The sequence below is a fragment of the Asterias amurensis genome, chromosome 6, assembly GCF_032118995.1.
Source record: "Asterias amurensis chromosome 6, ASM3211899v1".
NCBI classification, from domain to species: Eukaryota; Metazoa; Echinodermata; class Asteroidea; order Forcipulatida; family Asteriidae; genus Asterias; species Asterias amurensis.
In genome coordinates, this window is record NC_092653.1 from 4,049,731 (window position 1) to 4,067,976 (window position 18,246).

Consider the following 18,246-nt stretch of genomic DNA (forward strand, 5'->3'; position numbering starts at 1 on the left):
TGTAGACTCGATTATGGATCTACTGTGCAAAGTTCGCTTTCATCATTTGAAGGATTTGGGTACTTTTTGCAACACAAAACACTATGTCCACAGATTTACATCAAACTTACACCGTTTGAAGATAATGATAGTGGAAAGCTTACCTTAAAATGTTACATGCTTAGGTGATGTAGTTTTTAAGAAATGAGTAAAACAATGTCATAAAATACGTTTTTACATGGTGAAATAATTTTCGTATCATGGTCACTGAGACGAAAATTATTTTCATTACATTGTTTTACTTATTTCTCAAAAACTACAGCACCTCAGCAAGTAATATTTTCATGGAAGCTTTCTACTATCATTATCTTCAAACTGTGTAAGTTTAATTTAAATCTGTAGACATTGTGTTTTTTGTCCTACAAAAAGTACATAAACCCTTTAAAGGCGCTGGAAACCTTTAGTAGTTTGTCAAATCCCACGAGTTCTCACTTTATATCAACATTGTGCATACAAAAACCAATGTGAAAATTTTGACTCAATTGGTCATCGAGGTTGTAAGAGAATAACGAAAGAAAAAAAAACACCCTTTTTGCAGAAACAGTGTGTGTGCTTTCAAATGCTAATAAAGGGCTTTAGGCCTGAAGTCCTTTATTATTTGAGCGAGAAGTTACTTCTTTCTATAAAACTACGTTACTTCAGATGTAGCCGTTTCTCACAATGTTTTAAATACTATCAACATTGCTTGTTACAAAGTAAATTAATATGCTCACAATTATTTTGAGTAATGACCAATAGTGTCCAGTGCCTTTAAGAAACAAAAGACGCTTGTGCAGATTCAAACGAAAAAGTGAGGCTTACCTGTTTTTGTTTTTAAGTTAAAACATTTTTAAACAAAAGTTGTTTTAAAGGTTTCTTTTTACTTTGAGTCCCTAAACGCAATGGTTCTATATAATACCCAACGACCATTTCTCAGCTAGCTGTAACAGTCTTGCTCAACAACAGGGATAATCCATCAAAAGTACCTGCCTTTTGAATTATTGAAGAATTAACAAACTAAAACCTCAGATTTAGCTTTCATGTTAATCGAACTGGCTGTGACGTCTCAGCCCTGATCACACAAAGACGCTTGTGCAGATTCAAACGAAAAAGTTAGGCTTACCTGTTTTTGTTTTTAAGTTAAAAAACATTTTTAAAAAAAAAGTTGTTTTAAAGGTTTCTTTTTACTTTGAGTCCCTAAACGCAATGGTTCTATATAATACCCAACGACCATTTCTCAGCTAGCTGTAACAGTCTTGCTCAACAACAGGGATAATCCATCAAAAGTACCTGCCTTTTGAATTATTGAAGAATTAACAAACTAAAACCTCAGATTTAGCTTTCATGTTAATCGAACTGGCTGTGACGTCTCGGCCCTGATCACACAATCCGGTCCATTAGTGGATTTTAAAATGTCTGGTCCTTGAGCGCCTAAACAAACGTTAGTCAATTGCAATAAAAACTTGGAGAGCCGAGTATACATATTACGCCACAGAGCGAAATAATAGATGAGTGAAAAGTCTTTCAAGATTTGCGTTCGTATTTGCTGCAGTGATTTTGAAGGACAAATCACTGTCACTCAGTATTGGATAGTTTAATTGCATTTTAAGTCACAGGTAAATCACAGATCAACAGCGCTGTTGCTATTCACACAATGGTGCATGGAGAGACAAAACGTGTGCTGAAGATATTTACCTTTTTGGTCTCAGAGGTTAAGTGGACCCTCTCGATGGAGATTTATCAGAACTGTTTGTATAAAGCTTTGCCCCAAAATGTAAAACTAGTTAGTGTTTAGTTTGAATAGCAAGCTAAAAGAGCAGCATATAACCATGGAGATATAACTTAAAGGCATACTGACTCAAAATAAGTGTTAGCATAAAAACGTGATAGTATATACAATAATTTGAGAAACGGCTCCCTCTGAAGTAACGTATAGTTTTTAAGAAAGAGGCACCTTTTTTTTTACTCACTGAGGCCTTTATCAATTTGAAAGGACACACACAGTGTGTGCAACAAGGGTGTTTATTTCTTAATTCATTATTCTCTTGCATCTTCGATGACCAATTGTTGACTCCAAGGTTTTCACAGATTTGTTTGTTTTTATGTTTGGATACACCGACTCAGAATACTTGTCTTTGACTGCTGTCCATACTGCCTTTAAAGGCAGTGGACTTACTATTGGTAATTACTCAAAATAATTATTATCACCAAACCTTACTTGGTGACGAGTAATGGGAAGGTTGATAGTATAAAACGTTGTGAGAAACGGCTCCCTCTGAAGTGACTTAGTTTTCGAGAAAGAAGTAATTTTCTACGAATTTGATTTCGAGACCTCGGATTTAGAATTCGAGGTCTCGAAATCAACCATCTTAAAGCACACAACTTCGTGTGACAAGGGAGTTTTTTGTTTCATTGTTATCTCACAACTTCGACGACCAATTGAGCTCAATTTTTATGTATATGTTGAGATACATGTAGTGAGAAGACTGATCTTTGACAATTACCAATAGTGTCCAGTGTCTTTAAGGGTGGGTAAAACATAGTATAAGAAAGTTGTAATTTATAACATCGGAGAATCTGTAGTAAAATAACCAATACATTTGGCATCCGATTGACCATAATTGGTTCTTCTCTTCCGATAACCGATTTCTTGACTTGTTTTTCAAGATGTTTGTTCACCCCCTGAGGGGAGATAACCTACTGCTCAATTCCTTTTACTCCAAGCTCTTCTTTGTCATGTGCTCAGATTGTCAAATATCGATCGAACGGGTGGGGAGTTTGGGGGGGGGTGGTGAAGGTGGACTTTAAGAAGCCCTACTAGTGCCATGTCAGTGTTTGTGTTGATTTGGGATCGATGGCACTGTTAGCCCATGGTCAACCCAAAACCAACAAACGGGATTCTGAGATTGTAAACTACGGACGATGGTTTATGTTGTTAAATACACTTCGTCTTCCTTCGGGGCATGTACACTGTAGCGCTTTAAGGGAGGGAGACCGTAAAGTTGTTTACCAAGTAAGTTTACATGCATGTAGTTATTAAAAATTAGTACACAATTATATCACATTGATATCACATTGTCCTTTAGAGTATACTTTTCCTCCCGTATTTTAGTTTCAAAAATCAAAGGATGAATGTTATGTTTTTCCTGAATAAATTCAGGTGATAAGTTAAGCTTGTAAAAGTGAGGATGAGTATAGAAGTATAAGTCAAGTTAAAGTAAAAGTAAGTAAAACTTAAATTAAAAGTTAAGCTTTGAGAGTCATTCTGAAGTAGGTATTCACATCCGAGAAATACAGTATTATGCTCTTATAACGTTTTGGTTATAATACGTTTAGTGTACTACATGTTAAGGCCATGGAACACGATTCAATTTACACGCAACCAGTTCCAGGCAATATCCAAGAAGAAAATCCATTCACATTTCTATAATTTTCCGGGGGACAGCAAATTACAGCTAGAAGAATGGTACTGTCGAAGTGGTCCTTGTTCCTGAAGGTGGTTGCCTCGAAGTTGCCAACAAATAATTGCAATGTCTGACATGGTCTTTCAGAAATTATGCCCATTTCACACGAGGCAATTAACATGTAATCGGTTCAAGGCAATCGCAAAGAAGAAAATGCATTCATAATTTGAATTTTCACATCTTTTTCTTCGGGATCGTGGACAATGGCGCAACAAAAAATATTGCTCCATGCATGCAAAGACATTGTTTGAAAAATTACCCATGTGCTACCAAAGTGGTCCTTAGAGGAACACGTTGCCTTGGATCGGTCGAGTTGGTCTTTGAAAAGCGTTTGAAACCGGTTGTTATAAAATGCATATGATTAGAAAGATATTTTAAGTAGAATATAATTATCCACACAAGTATCACTCCAAAAAGAGTGGTTTTCCTTTTATCTCGTTGACTAACACGGTCGGCCATTTATGGGAGTCAAATTTTTGACTCCCATAAATGGCCGACCGTGTTAGTTCGCAAAGTAAAAGGAATTTACGCAATTTCGAGGCAAATGTGTGTGGATCATTGTATTCTACTTTTAAATCATCTTTCTAACCATATTCATTTTATAGCAAACGGTTACAAACACTTTTCAAAGACCAACTCGACCGATCCAAGGCAACATGTTCCTTTAAGTTGCTATGCACTGCTGTGCGACTGCCTCCAAGTTGCCCGTGTGACAACTCATTAACGCGCCTTATCCACCGACGCAAGACTATGCCGCGCTTCGGTCAACAATGTCCGACTATTTAAGTTTGAGGGTTAATTCGAATAAGGATGTCAATTGTTCTTTTGTTTCTAATGATGTATGAGTCCCCTAGTCAATGGTGGAACCATTCAATATACAGACAAGGAGATTCAAATAATTTGCATACAGTAATCCTTGCAGACTCTCAGTTGTACCATCATGTTGCCGATGCATGCCTGTGTCGTCATTTTTCCACAGTTGTACCATATACATCTAAGTGCAATGCATGCACAGAGTGCACAATCCAAATGCGATCCCGATTTAACCCACAGCCACCATTGAAACTGAAACCTCAAAAGCACATCCAAACCAAAGCGAACACTATATAGGGAAAGAGAATACCACACCCACAAAAAAAGTCTCTGCGTAAACCATCTACCGCCCTCTTGTGCCAATCATGCGCCAGGTCCCTTTTCTCCTAAAGCCCGCTCGCTGAGTGTCGTGTGTATGACGCACGTACATAGCCGCCGTATCAGCTGTTCGTTAAGGCCTCTCTCATGCTCCCAACGCTCTCGGCTACCGAGGCCTGGCTACCACTGCTGATAGATTTACGCGTGCTAAAACGAACATTACCGGTGCCACGCAATATCACACGCCAGTCTGACAATATGTCGGAAATATACCACTTTTTAGTGCGTTAAAGTGACATTAAAGGAAACGTGTACTTCTCTCAGTCTCAGATGCGGTTTTGACGCAAGTAATGAGGATGGACTTTATCCACGTAAAAGGACACACAAGGAGAACATCATCACTTTGAGACTAGATCGTCTTCATCCAAAAGGCAAAACCAAGACGCAGAAATAAGAAAACATGTGGATGGAGGACAAGATAGGAAGATGTTTACGGAGTATGCTCCTTGGGACATGGTGCTGCGGGTTACTCCTGGGCTTTCTCCACGTATCAGGTAAACAACATTTTCCAATTCTATGAGCCTTCTTGTACATTGTGTTTCCATTACATCAATGACGTGCGTTCTTCGTTACCCATTCGATTTCAGCGCCTTCGAGGCACTCGTGGCGGGTGCCTGTAATTGAAAAAATTCACCCGTCTAAAATGTCGCTCGTGATGCGTGCTCTGAATGCTTCCGTGGTGTAGGAAAAAAAGAGAAAGAGCAAAAATCGTGTACTGTGTTTTGGCACAATGTATCTTTGCACTGCGTTTCCGACCACGTCAAGAGTGCATTTAATAGTCATGTCAAGAGTGCATTTATAGGTATTAGAGAGGAATCACTCCGTAATTGAATGATGTTACCCCGGGTAGAAGATGCGAGAGGCCCTTTATTGATTTACCGAATTTGTCCAAATACGACTGTCAAAAGTGTGGTAAATTAAAATGGCTGACGACACTTTAAAATTCAGCTGAAATATATTGACTGAGCCATTTGGGAAAAGAGGGGTGTCGAGTGCGTTTTTCTCCTCAGAATTAAAGGAACAATCTGGGTCTTTGTACAGTTTGCAATAAAGACGTTTAAAACATTATTATGCGTCGGGATGAAACTACGATTTGTAATGTATGAGGTTTACTTTTCACCAAAAGCAACCAAAATAAGCACTAGTATTTTATTACAAGGAGACCAGACTGTTTTTGCTCTTTTTAGCCTCAGTTTGGTTGTATAGGTTTGAATGGAAGACATATACACGGTGGCGTCATAACAAATATCAATTCTTTATGGGGCCGGGTATATCCATTTAGAGCTCACAAACATGATAAGTTCGTTTATTCCACTTTCAGAAGCAAAGGTTAAAACACAATATTGTTTACTTTTGTCGATAGAGGGCAGTATAATCTTCAAGGCACATCCAAAATGGCGGCTTTCGAGAACATTTTTGATATTTTTACAGATTTGAAATGTAAATTTAATATATTTTAATTTAATGGTAATTAAAAACAATAGAAAAGGCAGTTACAATCAGCATCAACCAAAACGTCCTGTGGTATCGGCCTTAAGCAAAAAGTGATAATTTACTTGGAATCAGAGTCAGAGAATGGTCGTCATTGGGTTATATTTGGTCCTATTCGTTTGTCATGATGTGTGTAATATTTTATATCAGAATGTGTCTCAACTACAAATAGTTAGATTTAATTCAATTCAATCAAAGATTTATTTCCATACTCACAATAAGAAAAGACAGAATCATAATAAGGACAAGAATACTATATAGTAAAATGCAATAAAAGAGTCAACAACATGACCAATGGTAATGATACTGTAAAAATTATACTGAAAACAAAAATGGATGCATGAAACAAAGTGGGGAAGTTGGGGCTTGGTATCATCAGTCTGAAGGGCATTGCTTGTGTTCTCAGTGCAACCCAAAAGGTGTTCATGTGACATGTGTGTAATATTTGATATCAAAATGAGTCTTAGACTAGTCCCCTGTCCTCATCCTTGCGGATAAGCACAGGTAGGCCTACTGGTTTATGTATATACACATGTACGTCGGAATTAACTACAAATCTAAAGAAGGCCATGTACAAATGATGAGAAGGTCAAAGGTGATTATTTTACGTAGATTCAACGGCAGCTCTATGGCGTAATACTCACGAGCCTCAAGGTGTGACGTCATTCAGGCTAAATGAGTCTCAACTACAACTGGTTATAGATAAGTGGACCTTAGTGTTTGAGGTCAGAACGCAACGTGTAGATGGTGGTCAAGCAGAGTGCAACACGACATGAACCCAAAAAGGGTTGCGGGTCACTTGACCCTTTAATAGCTAAAGATTATGTGCCATGCTGTTTCCCTCCCCATGTAAAACAACGTGAATCTGAGCAAAGAGCACAAGGGAAAAGGTTGCATATAGACCTTTCTATCGCAACGTCACAGCCCGAGTTTTTACCAACCGATGTTGGAATAAAACCATTAAAGGCAGTGGACACCTTTGGTATTGTCAAAGACCAGTATTTTCACTTGGCGTATCTCAACATATGCATAAAATAACAAACCTGTGAACATTTGAACTCATTGGTCATCGAAGTTGCAAGAAAATATGAAAGAAAAAAATCAATACCATTGTTGAGTGAGAAATTACCTCTTTCTCAAAAACTACGTTTAATACTTCAAAGGGAGCCGTTTCTCACAGTGTGTTATACTATTAACACCACTCCATTGCTTGTTACCAAGTAAGTTTTTATGCAAACAATTTGAGTAATAAATAAACGTGTCCATTGCCAAACGACAACACATTTCCGAACGTGCATTTCACGCTTTAATTAGTACGCCGTCACTCTCGACCTTATCCCGACCTCGTTAACATTTATAATTCAACGACAACAAGCGACGACACAACAAATTAGACGTGTACGGACAACTGTGATGTTACATCATTAATGTGTAAAGTCATAGTAAAATGTTAAAGGTACTGGACACTATTATTACTCAAAATAATTGTTAGCATAAGACCTTACTTAAGAGCGAGTAATGGAGAGCTGTTGATAGTGTAAAATATTGTGAGAAACGGTTCCCTCTGAAGTAACGTAGTTTTCGAGAAAGAAGTAATTTTCCACGAGTTCGGTTTCGAGACCTCAGAACTAGATTTTGAGGTCTCGAAATCAAGCATCTTAAAGCACACAATTTCTTGTGACAAGGGTGTTTTTTTCTTTCATTATTATCTCGCAACTTCGATGACCAATTGAGCTCATTGTTTCACAGGTTTTGTTATTATATGCTTATGTTGAGATACACCAAGTGAGAAGACTAGTCTTTGACATTTACCAATAGTGTCCAGTGTCTTTAATGTGCAAAGTCATAATAAAATGTTAATGAAGTTATGTATAACATTCATGTAAAGTCACGTAGGCTCTGATGATGAAGTGAACTTCAACAGCTGTCGTTTCCATTTATGGAATATGAAACAATCTATCACACTGCTGATGCGATATGATGTATGACTTGCCTAATGAGTATGTACTTTTGCGAAATTACATTACTCAGATAAATGACACGAAGCCATGTCTTTCGTTGTGCATCACTTAATATTCAATTCAATTAAGATACACATTTATTTCCATACTTATCGAGAAGTAGAAAATATCGAGAAGTAGGCCTACATGTTACTATGGAGTAAATCAAAAATAACAAAAGGTAGCAGTAAGCAGGACAAGTAATCTAGAGTATGTGGCTGTTCTGCTTATAAGCAGAAATGTAAAAAAAAGTCAGACAGAAACCAGGAAAGGAAACAAGTATACAGACATGCAAACAAAAGGACAGGCGAACATAAGACAAGAATAAGCTACTTTGACACAAGATAGATCAGAGATTACAACGAGTTCATAATTAGTGAGAAGAGAGAGAGAGGAGAAGAGAGAATTGGCCAGAACAGTTTAAGCAGAAGCCAGACTAAATACATATGTTAACAGGAATGGAGTAGTGGATGTGACTGAATTACTATATATAATTATATGTTCTTTTGCGTGGGGTCAGTGTTTAGTAAAGATATAAGTTTCAAAGAACGTGGTACCTTGTTAATTCTCAGATTGTTTGCATGGACTTTGGTTAGAAAAAAATAAACGCATCCAGGTCTGATATGCACCCTGGTCATTGCCTTGGTGCCCTTGACATTCTACAGTAGAAATTTACCATTTCCTCATAAAGGGTGCCCTTTACCAAGGAGAAAATGTCTTGGTTCCTCTGCCCTTTCAAAAACGCTGCATACAGGCCTGCGTGTCTCTTTAGGTTTCCACATTTTAGGTATGTAAAAAAAAAAAAGAGAATTAAATTACTCGTAAAACAAAATGCGCCCATCCTATACCCACTCCATCTCAAGACTGCCCCATGGGCGTTTTACATGATCTTTGATTTCACTCATATGGTGCCCTTTACCAAGGAGAAAATGTCTTGGTACCTTCAAAAACGATGCATACAGGTCTGCGTGTCCCTTTAGGGTTCCACATTTTAGGTATGTAAAAAAAAAGAATTAAATTACTCGTAAAACAAAATGCACCCATCCTATACCCACTCCATCTCAAGACTGCCCCATGGGCGTTTTACATGATCTTTGATCTTACATGTTGCAACAGTATCCTTACAAACGTCATCGAGGTGATTTTTTTCCAAACATTTTCCACGAAATATTGTAATTTTGTCGCCTCAAGTCGTTTTTCGATGAGTTGTGTACAATGACCCGCTAGACATAGTTCTCTCCTTGACGTGACTGTGTGGCATTAATAACATGCACTCACACGTATAATGTTCAACCATGACTGCGACCTTGCAGTCAACGGTTGACACAGAAAGAGGCACTGGACACGTTTGGTAATAATTGTCAAAGACCAGTATTCTCACTTGGTGTATCCCAACATATGCATAAAATAATAAACCTGTGAAAATTTGAGCTCAATTGGTCATCGAAGTTGCAACAAAATAATGAAAGAATAACACCTTTGTTGCACAATTATTGTGTGTGCTTTCAGATGCAAAAAAAAAAAACGACATCCGAAGTATTTTATTATTTGATTGAGAAATTACCTCTTTCTTAAAAAACTACATTGTACTACGTTACTTCAGAGGGAGCCGTTTCTCACAATGTTATACTATCAATAGCTCTCCATTGCTCGTTACCAAGTAAGCTTTTATGCTTACATTTATTTTGAGTAATTACCAGTAGTGTCCGCTGCCTTTAATTACATGCAATCGCACGTATAACGTTCAACCATGACTGCGACATGACAGTCAATGGTCAAACACAGTTAAATGTCAACTTTGTTGTCAGCCTGCAAGAAGAAACAAAACCTCTGTGGCATTTCGCTTCGCACTGTCCGTCGTTTTCATAGAAGTCTGCGTGACATTTTCGCGCCAGGATGCTTTCTTTACCTCTCTTCCGCGGTTTAGTCACAATTATAAAAGATGATGCAATAACAACTTGTCTGCCGTGACGTCGTGGCGTCTGGCAGGTTTCGGCTGGTCCAGTTTCCGGACGCATAACTCGCCCTTGAACTGGTGAATAATTTTGAAGGTTTAATAGATGGAAATTTGCATCGGGGATAAAGAATATTAGATTTAGTTTTATCCATATACACCGATGTGTGTTAGCACTGTATTATACTCGCTACTCTCTAAATGTAAAAGAGTGAAAAACACCACTCTTTACATTTCGAGTTGTCCCTCATTTGGCTCTTCAAAAAGAGTGGTGGTTATTTCACTCTTTGAGAGGGGTTTCACTCCAGGACAGAGTGAAAAATCACTCAAAAAGATGCAAACTTCAATCGAAAAGAGTTGAAGCCCACTCGAAAAAGAGTTGTTCTTCATATGGCGCTTCAAAGAGTGCCTTTTCACTCTTTTACATTAAGAGAGTACTTTCTGAACTCTGTGAAACAAATCACAGGCACATCTCTCGGGTGGGATTCAAACCCACTACCTTCTTATTCTAGAGCAGTGCCTTACCAATAGGTGTCCTACAAATCTTAAAGGTGTTATCCCGTTGGGACATCTCCAGACAATCTGCGCATCGATTATTGAACCGCACGCCGCTGGAATAGTTGCAGCCAGAACTTGTCATGGGCTTGCATTTTCTATGAGCGCAAATGAAACAGTAACTTTACCATTCACGATAATTTTGTTTGCAAAAAAAAGTAATGGCGTGACGTATCGACCCTAGCAGAGACGTTCTCAAAGGCTAAGAGCAAGTTAGAGTGAGGGACTTTAGTTGACTTTTGTCGACCTTTGGGGATAGGCGTGGTGAGCCAGGGTGTGTAACCATGGAACATTGACTAGTGGTCAACAAATGGTCGCTGCTAGAACTTGCCCAAGAATGATAACACACAACCTCGCTACCATGGGCAGCGCGCCGTATCACCCGCTAGCTCTGACCGAGCAAGGCATGTTGGGAAAGAAATGGCGCGGCGAGATCGATCACCCCTGGGAACGAGCATACATGCATAGACGTTAAAGGCAGTGTACACTATTGGTAATTACGTTCTTGGTAACGAGTAATGGGGAGCTGTTGATAGTATAAAACATTGTGAGAAACGGCTCACTCTGAAGTGACGTAGTTTTCGAGAACGAAGTAATTTTCCACGAATTTGATTTCGAGACATCATAATTAGATTTTGAGTACTCGAAATCAAGCATCTGAAAGCACACAACTTCGTGTGACACGGGCGTTTTTTCTTTCATTATTATCTCCGACTTCGATCAAATTTCCACAAATTTTTAAATGTTAAATGTTAACAACAATAATAATAATGGCCATTAGTAACGCGCAATATCTGTCCAACTTGACACTCCTGGCGCAGGTTATGAGAAAATGATGTTCTTGCTACAGAAAAGTCATGACATGAATAAAAAAAGATGCAAATTAGAGTTATCTAACAAGAGTTTAGCGTGGACAAAAAGACAAGTTTTTAGTTATAATTTGAAGTTGGTGAGGGAGCTTTCCGCATGGAATACGTCCAGAAAATCGGGGACTCGACCGCACCCTTAACATGTACTTTAGCTTCATCATAGTTCATCTTTGATGTAACCGGCTTTATTTTTGCAGAAAATGTAGATACACCTCTTTTGAAAATGACAGATAGTGACTTTTCTCAAAGTGCAGCCATCCTGTCTCCCTTTCAAACCGATCCAGCTGAGTTGTGAATGGGAAGGAAAATAATATAGTCTGGCTCCGTGTTTGGTGTAATTTGAATCAGTGTTTGTTATAACTGTAGCCCAAAGGGTACACGACAGAGGTGGTGACACTAAGTCTAGCGTATGATTTTGAAATGTTGTGATGAGGATATATTTGTTACAGATATTTCGGACAATAAAATGAATTTGCGTTTTAAAATGTCCAGGTCATCAACAACTGTAACAAATCCAGAAATTATTTCACGCCCTTCCGCTACGTACAAACAATTCTGGATGTAGCAGCGCGTTTTCCGTAATGCAAAGTTGTGTATGCCATGCGTCTGGAAACAGCACTATCTGTCATTCTGTCAGACCTCATTCAGAGAGAAAAAAAAACTTTCCGGGAAAGTTGGGCTACGCAACTTTTTCGAATTCCTTTATGATGCCCCTTCCTTTAAAGCACAGAATGTGTAATTTCAAAGATCAGTTAGTAACTGTACTAAATGTCACCTAACATGTAGGCCTTTATTAAACAACAGACCTCTGAAAGTTTTAAGGCAGTTGACACTATTGGTCATCGAACTTGCGAGATAATAATGAAAGAAAAAACACCCTTATCACACGAAGTTGTGTGCGTTTAGATGGTTGATTTCGAGACCTCAAGTTCTAAATCTGAGGTCTCGAAATCAAATTCGTGGAAAATCACTTCTTTCTCGAAAACTATGGCACTTCAGAGGGAGCCGTTTCTCACAATGTTTTATACCATCAACCTCTCCCCATTACTCGTCACCACGAAAGGTTTTATGCTAATAATTATTTTTAGTAATTTAATACCAATAGTGTCCACTGCCTTTAAGCATTTTAAAGGAAGGTTTCCCACCATGACCATCTCTGTTCATGTCCAAATCTGTGATCATTTATATGCCCAATCTTACCAATGTTATACACACCCTTTAATACCCAGTGTACATGCATCCCCTCTCTCTCCATCCTCTTCATTCTCATCTTTCCACGGCAATCTTTTTTTCATCAACACACACCCTCCTCCTGCAGCCCTCTCATGTATCCTTCCAACTTCTCTCCTTTCCATCCCCTCTGGGTTCCCTCCGAATGCCCACAACCGTCACCTCTGTCTGACCCCAACTGGCTGCCAGAAACATCGACTCTTTCTTCTCCTAACTCTATAACTTCACTTCTTCCCCTCCATCTTTCCCCTTCTTTGTAATTTATTAAGGCGCAGCCAATTTGGTTCCTTTCCATTTAAATCAATGTTACACCCTAAAGGCTGGAAGATGAAACAGTATGGACCCTCTTTTTAGGAGGACAATTAGTATTCATTTACTGTGATTAGATACAGGGGATGGGACGAAGATGCATGGAGACTGCGTTTGTGAATGTTCTCCTGACATTCCTCGCATATAGACCTTCTGTTAGCCTTTTTGAGGTAATGGCGGACACGATAGGAGTGCACTGTTTGGTTTGGGTGTATACGGACAAATTTACCAAAACCGAATAAAGACTGTTGCCACGTCTAGTACCCTGGCTTAATTCATAGTTAATGTAACATACCTTTCGATTGCAACGTCACAGCCCGAGTTTTTGCCAACCGAGATTGGAAAACTATGGAAAGCCATAAATGCAAAACAAAAGCTTCCGTTTATAACAATGTCACACATTTTCATTCAAACATAGTGTTGAATTTGTTGGAAACAAAACAACAAATCATGAGAGGTGTTTTAGTTAATTGACAGTTCGTAGAAAATGTTGAATTTGGTTAAAACATCTGTTAATACGATTGAGTGTTTTACTAACATTCGTCCATGCCAACCAGCTCGGTTGTTTAGTCAATACAGACAGTGCACCAAAATGGGTTCAGCATCTGGAGATACCCCCAAATTGTTGGTTCTTTTTTAACCGTTGTGTATTTTTAAAACCATATTGCTATTTTTGCTCCTGTTTTTTATCCTGTTTTTCTTGACTGTACAGCGCTTTGAAAAAGCGTTAAAGCGCTTTATTATTGCATTTAAGTTAGGTTAAGTTAAGTTATGATTTGTTTGTCTTATAACTGTCCGGAAATTAACAGATCCCATTAATATTAATTAACATCGTTAGTTTATTTCAATTGTTAAGACGTTGATGCTTTTGCAAGAAAGCCAAACCTCCAAGTTCTAATTGTTATATGCAATACATTAACTCTAACTAAACGGGAACTAACCCACCCAATGATGTAAATGTACATTGTTTGCTTATTTCAGTTATAAAGATGTTGATGTTTTGCTAAAAAAAAAAAAAAAAAAAAAAAAACCCTCAAAGTTTGGGGTTCTATATACAATACATTAACTCGAATAGAAGATCGACATAAATAATTCTGTAGGAGTCGAAACTTTGCATGGTGGAAGTATAACTAAGAGAAGAAAGGTATGCGGTAACACCATGTGAATATCTCTTTTTTTTCTATTAAAACAGAGACCGCGAACCCTTAGAAATAAGTTAGCTCCATCCCAAAAATAACATTGACTCATACGACATCTTTTCAAACATTTGCATCATCTTCTCAAGTATACAACAGCGGCACTAATTCTCAATTTTCATAGAAGGGAAATTGAGTTTGAGTGTTTAACCTTCGCCATTCATTCCTCTAACCGATCCAGCCTCTTCTGTTTGCGGCGGTCTTTAATTTCTAAGGATGTGTGCCCTCGCATTCACCGTCTGTCCGAACTTGTATCTCTACTACCTCAAACAACTGTTAAATAAATAGCTGGAGTTTGTAATCAAACCCCGAGATGAGATGGTTTGTCCCTGGCAGACACGTCTGAGCTTTCAACAAAATGTTAGAATGTCAGGGACGAATGTTTGAAAGTGTTCTTTGTTATTTGAGATATGTACTTGTGTTTGGATTTAGCAGCTGGTTGGACGATGGATGTATAATAACTTTAAGATATCATAGTGTTTGCGCTCCTAACTTTGCTACGATCACTGTCTTTGTTTAATGTTTCATTTTGTTGAAGTAAATCTCGTTCTTGATGGTGTTTTATTCATGACGCATCCAAACCAAGGAATCGCCAATGACAGGGTGGTATTTTAGGAAATGAGTAAAGGAGATAATGTTCAGTTTTGTAGGCGAGAGGAAATTCACAAAGGTAGGGGGAAACCCCATGGATGGGCGTGTTTCCCAAAGATCCTTGGCAGTTTGTGAACAAGTTTATGTTAGTGTCTCTGGAATGTTATTCGCAGTTTTAATCATTTAAAGGTGTGTCTCCCGAAGGGTCGTTGTAGTTTGTGTGGGTGTGTTTCCAAAAGGTCTGTCGTAGTGTTTGAACAAGTTTATAGTTTGTGAACAAGTTTAAAGGTGTGTCCCGGGGGCCCCTTCAGTTTGTGAACTCATTTATGGGTGTGTCTCAAAAAAGCCCCCGGCAGTTTGTGAACTCGTTTAAGGGCGTGAACTCATTTATGGGTGTGTCTCCTAATGGAACATTGTAGTTTGTGAACTCATTATGGGCGTGTCTCCCAAAGATTATTGGCAGTTGGTGCACAAGTTTATGGGTGTGTCTCCTAAAGGCCCCTTGCAGTTTGTGAGCTCATTTATGGGGGTTGTCTCCCAAAGATCATTGTCAGTTTGTGCACAAGTTTATGGGTGCATTTCTAATAATATGGCAGTTTGATCATCATTTATGGGAGTGTCTGCAAAAGATCTCGTTGTGAACAAGTTTATGGGTGTGTCACCCAAATTTCACAGACAGTGCGGTTCTTGGAATCCTCCCCTTCTCAAATAATTTCTATTTTGCAAACTTTCAAATAATGGTGATAAAGAGAAACCTCACCATGCAATGCCTCAAAACCCACATAATTATGTTTCTGATTGTTGTCATCTAAAATGTGGCCACGCAAATTTGGTGAAAATTTTACACAGCTTGATTAGCACTGTGTTAAAAACAGAAGCCAGCAGGATGGGAATGATTTACTGTTCCAAAACTAAATGATGCATCAATTACTTACTATTTTAGGCAGGGTCACAACGTGAGAGTGAAAGGCACTCTTTCAAGAGCCATATGAAGGACAACTGTTTTTCGAGTGGTCTTCCGCTCTTTTAGATTGAGGTTTGCGTCTTTTTCAGTGATTTTTCACTCTGTCCTGGAGTGAAACCCCTCTAAAAGAGTGAAATAACCACCGGTCTTTTTGAAGAGCCATATGAAGGACAGCTCGAAATGTAAAGAGTGGTGTTTTTCACTCTTTTACATTTAGAGAGTGGGTACCATGCCTTCTGTCTGCTAAGCAAGACTTTACATGTGCTAAGCGTTTTCTTGTGATTGCCTCTTTTATAAAAAAAAAATATAAAAACCTCCCCCTTCATTACTCTCTACAAAAGCTATCGCACAACTGTCAGCTATAAATCTTTCACTGGTCGACTGGAAAATCAGAATCCATCCGCACCTCCATACACCGTGGAGATTTTCCCAGCGAAATCTATTTCCTCATTTTGCCAAATCTACGTCTCAATTCCCTCGCTGGATGTCATCACCATCTTATTGATGAACACACCCCAACGTCTCAAGACTTAAAGGCAGTGGACACTATTGGTAATTACTCCAAATAATTGTTAGCATCAAAACATACTTGGTAACGAACATTGGAGAGTTGTTGATAGTATAAAATACTGTGAGAAACGGTTCCCTCAGAAGTAATGTAGTTTATGAGAAAGAGGTTATTTCTCACTCAAATAATAAAAGGCTTCCGCTGAAGCATTTTGTTATTCATCTGAAAGCACACATAGTTGTATAACAAGGGTGTTTTTTCTTTCTTTATTCTCATGGAACTTCGATGACCAATTGAGCCCAAATTTCCAAAGGTTTTATATTTTATGCTTATGTTGGGATACACCAAGTGAGAATACATGGTCTTTGACAATATTACCAAAGGTGTCCAGTGTCTTTAAAACAGAGCATCCTTCATTCTAGGATGAGTGACTGTTTGTGTTTCAAGCTTATCGGTTCTGCCCTCTACTCATCTCGCCTCTTCGAAAATCACTTGGCTTTTGGGAAGCCGGTCGGCGCCAGGATTTTCATTGGTTCTTTCAATGCATCCGCAGTAACTCTTAATCTATGGAATAATTTGCAATCGCATATTCGTAAACTGCACCCACAAAGTCTTTTTAAATCCCAATTCAAAAATGTCATTTTTTTATGAGAACATTGGTGATGTGCAGTGAGTTTTGTATCTGTCAGTTTTTATGGCTTATATTTTTTTGTGAACTTATAAAATACTTTACTGTACCGAAGTTGCATTGTTTTTACAGTATTATGGTGTTCACGCACCTTTTTTGTCAATAAGGCTTTGATTTCTATTTTTTTCTTATTTTTACTGGTGTTCTTTTTCTTAAACTGAGTCAGTGTAATTTTCTTATGGCATATGTTAATTTTATACGCCCTCGAACAGGCTGGTCATAGAGAGAGCGCAATGTAAACTCAATAAATTATTATTACTATTATTAATTGCGCAACAAAGTAATCCCGGGAAGGTTTTAGTTATTCCTTTTTTCTCGCGAAAGAAAAAAGGGAAATTTCCACTGGCATATTTTGACTGTGTGTCACTGACGGTCCTTCCAACAACGCTCCGAGCATCAGACTGAGATAGGGGAAAACCATACGAAGATTGGAATAAAACACCTTAATTACATTATTAAATTATCAGCAAGCGGAGTGAAGGGGGCTTTTCTGAAGCATTAATGGTTTTTTTTAACCTTCTTTCGTTCGCCGACAAGGAGAGGATTTTTTTGTATGGTTATTGAGTTACATGAATAACGAGCGTTGCTGAGGCTTTAGTGGTAATTCAATACACAGATTCGTGGAGTCGGCTTCATTTAGAGCTAATTTGGTTGATATTGGCTCTCCTTACAAAGTAATAACATTTCGGAGTTTTTAAAAGTCTGCTCTTTTGTTTCTTTTCGTTTTTTACAAAATTAGTGAACGTTTTACGATTCTGAAGATCACCTTCGTTGAAATAGTGTGTAATTCCAGGTAATATCTAAACGCCATTTAAGTTTTAATATAATTTATCTGTTTTAAAAGCTCATTCCTTTTTTCAAGAGCGATTGTATTTAACTTATTTTTGACTGACTACAATACACACTCATCATAGATTGCCGTGTAATGTGCGGACAAGATTCTAAAGTGTATCAGAGAGCGTTCTTTTCACAAATCACATGCCGTTCATAGAACAATTCATAAATTAAAATAAAATCACTTAAAGGCAGTGGACACTATTGGTAATTGTCAAAGACTAGCCTTCACAGTTGGTGTATCTCAACATATGCATAAAATAACAAACCTGTGAAAATTTGAGCTCAATCGGTCATCGAATTTGCGAGATAATAATGAAGTTGTGTGTGTTTAGATGTTTGATTTCGAGACCTCAAGTTCTAAACCTGAGGTCTCGAAATCAA

General features: G+C 38.2%; 1 protein-coding gene across 2 annotated transcripts in view; it reads left to right on the forward strand.

Annotated features, from left to right (window-relative positions):
* Nucleotides 1–2,941: 2,941 nt before the first annotated feature.
* LOC139938583 (neuronal acetylcholine receptor subunit beta-4-like) overlaps nt 2,942–18,246 on the forward strand; it is a 63,002-nt gene continuing 47,697 nt past the window's right edge. Inside the window, exons 1-2 of one of the 2 annotated variants that reach the window (XM_071934166.1) lie at nt 2,942–3,031; nt 4,938–5,167. In XM_071934166.1, coding sequence (XP_071790267.1) covers nt 5,074–5,167 — 94 coding nt within the window. In that variant the 5' untranslated portion in view covers nt 2,942–3,031; nt 4,938–5,073. Of the gene's footprint in view, nt 3,032–4,792; nt 5,168–18,246 lie in introns of those variants that run through there. The other variant, XM_071934165.1, reaches the window with a different exon arrangement.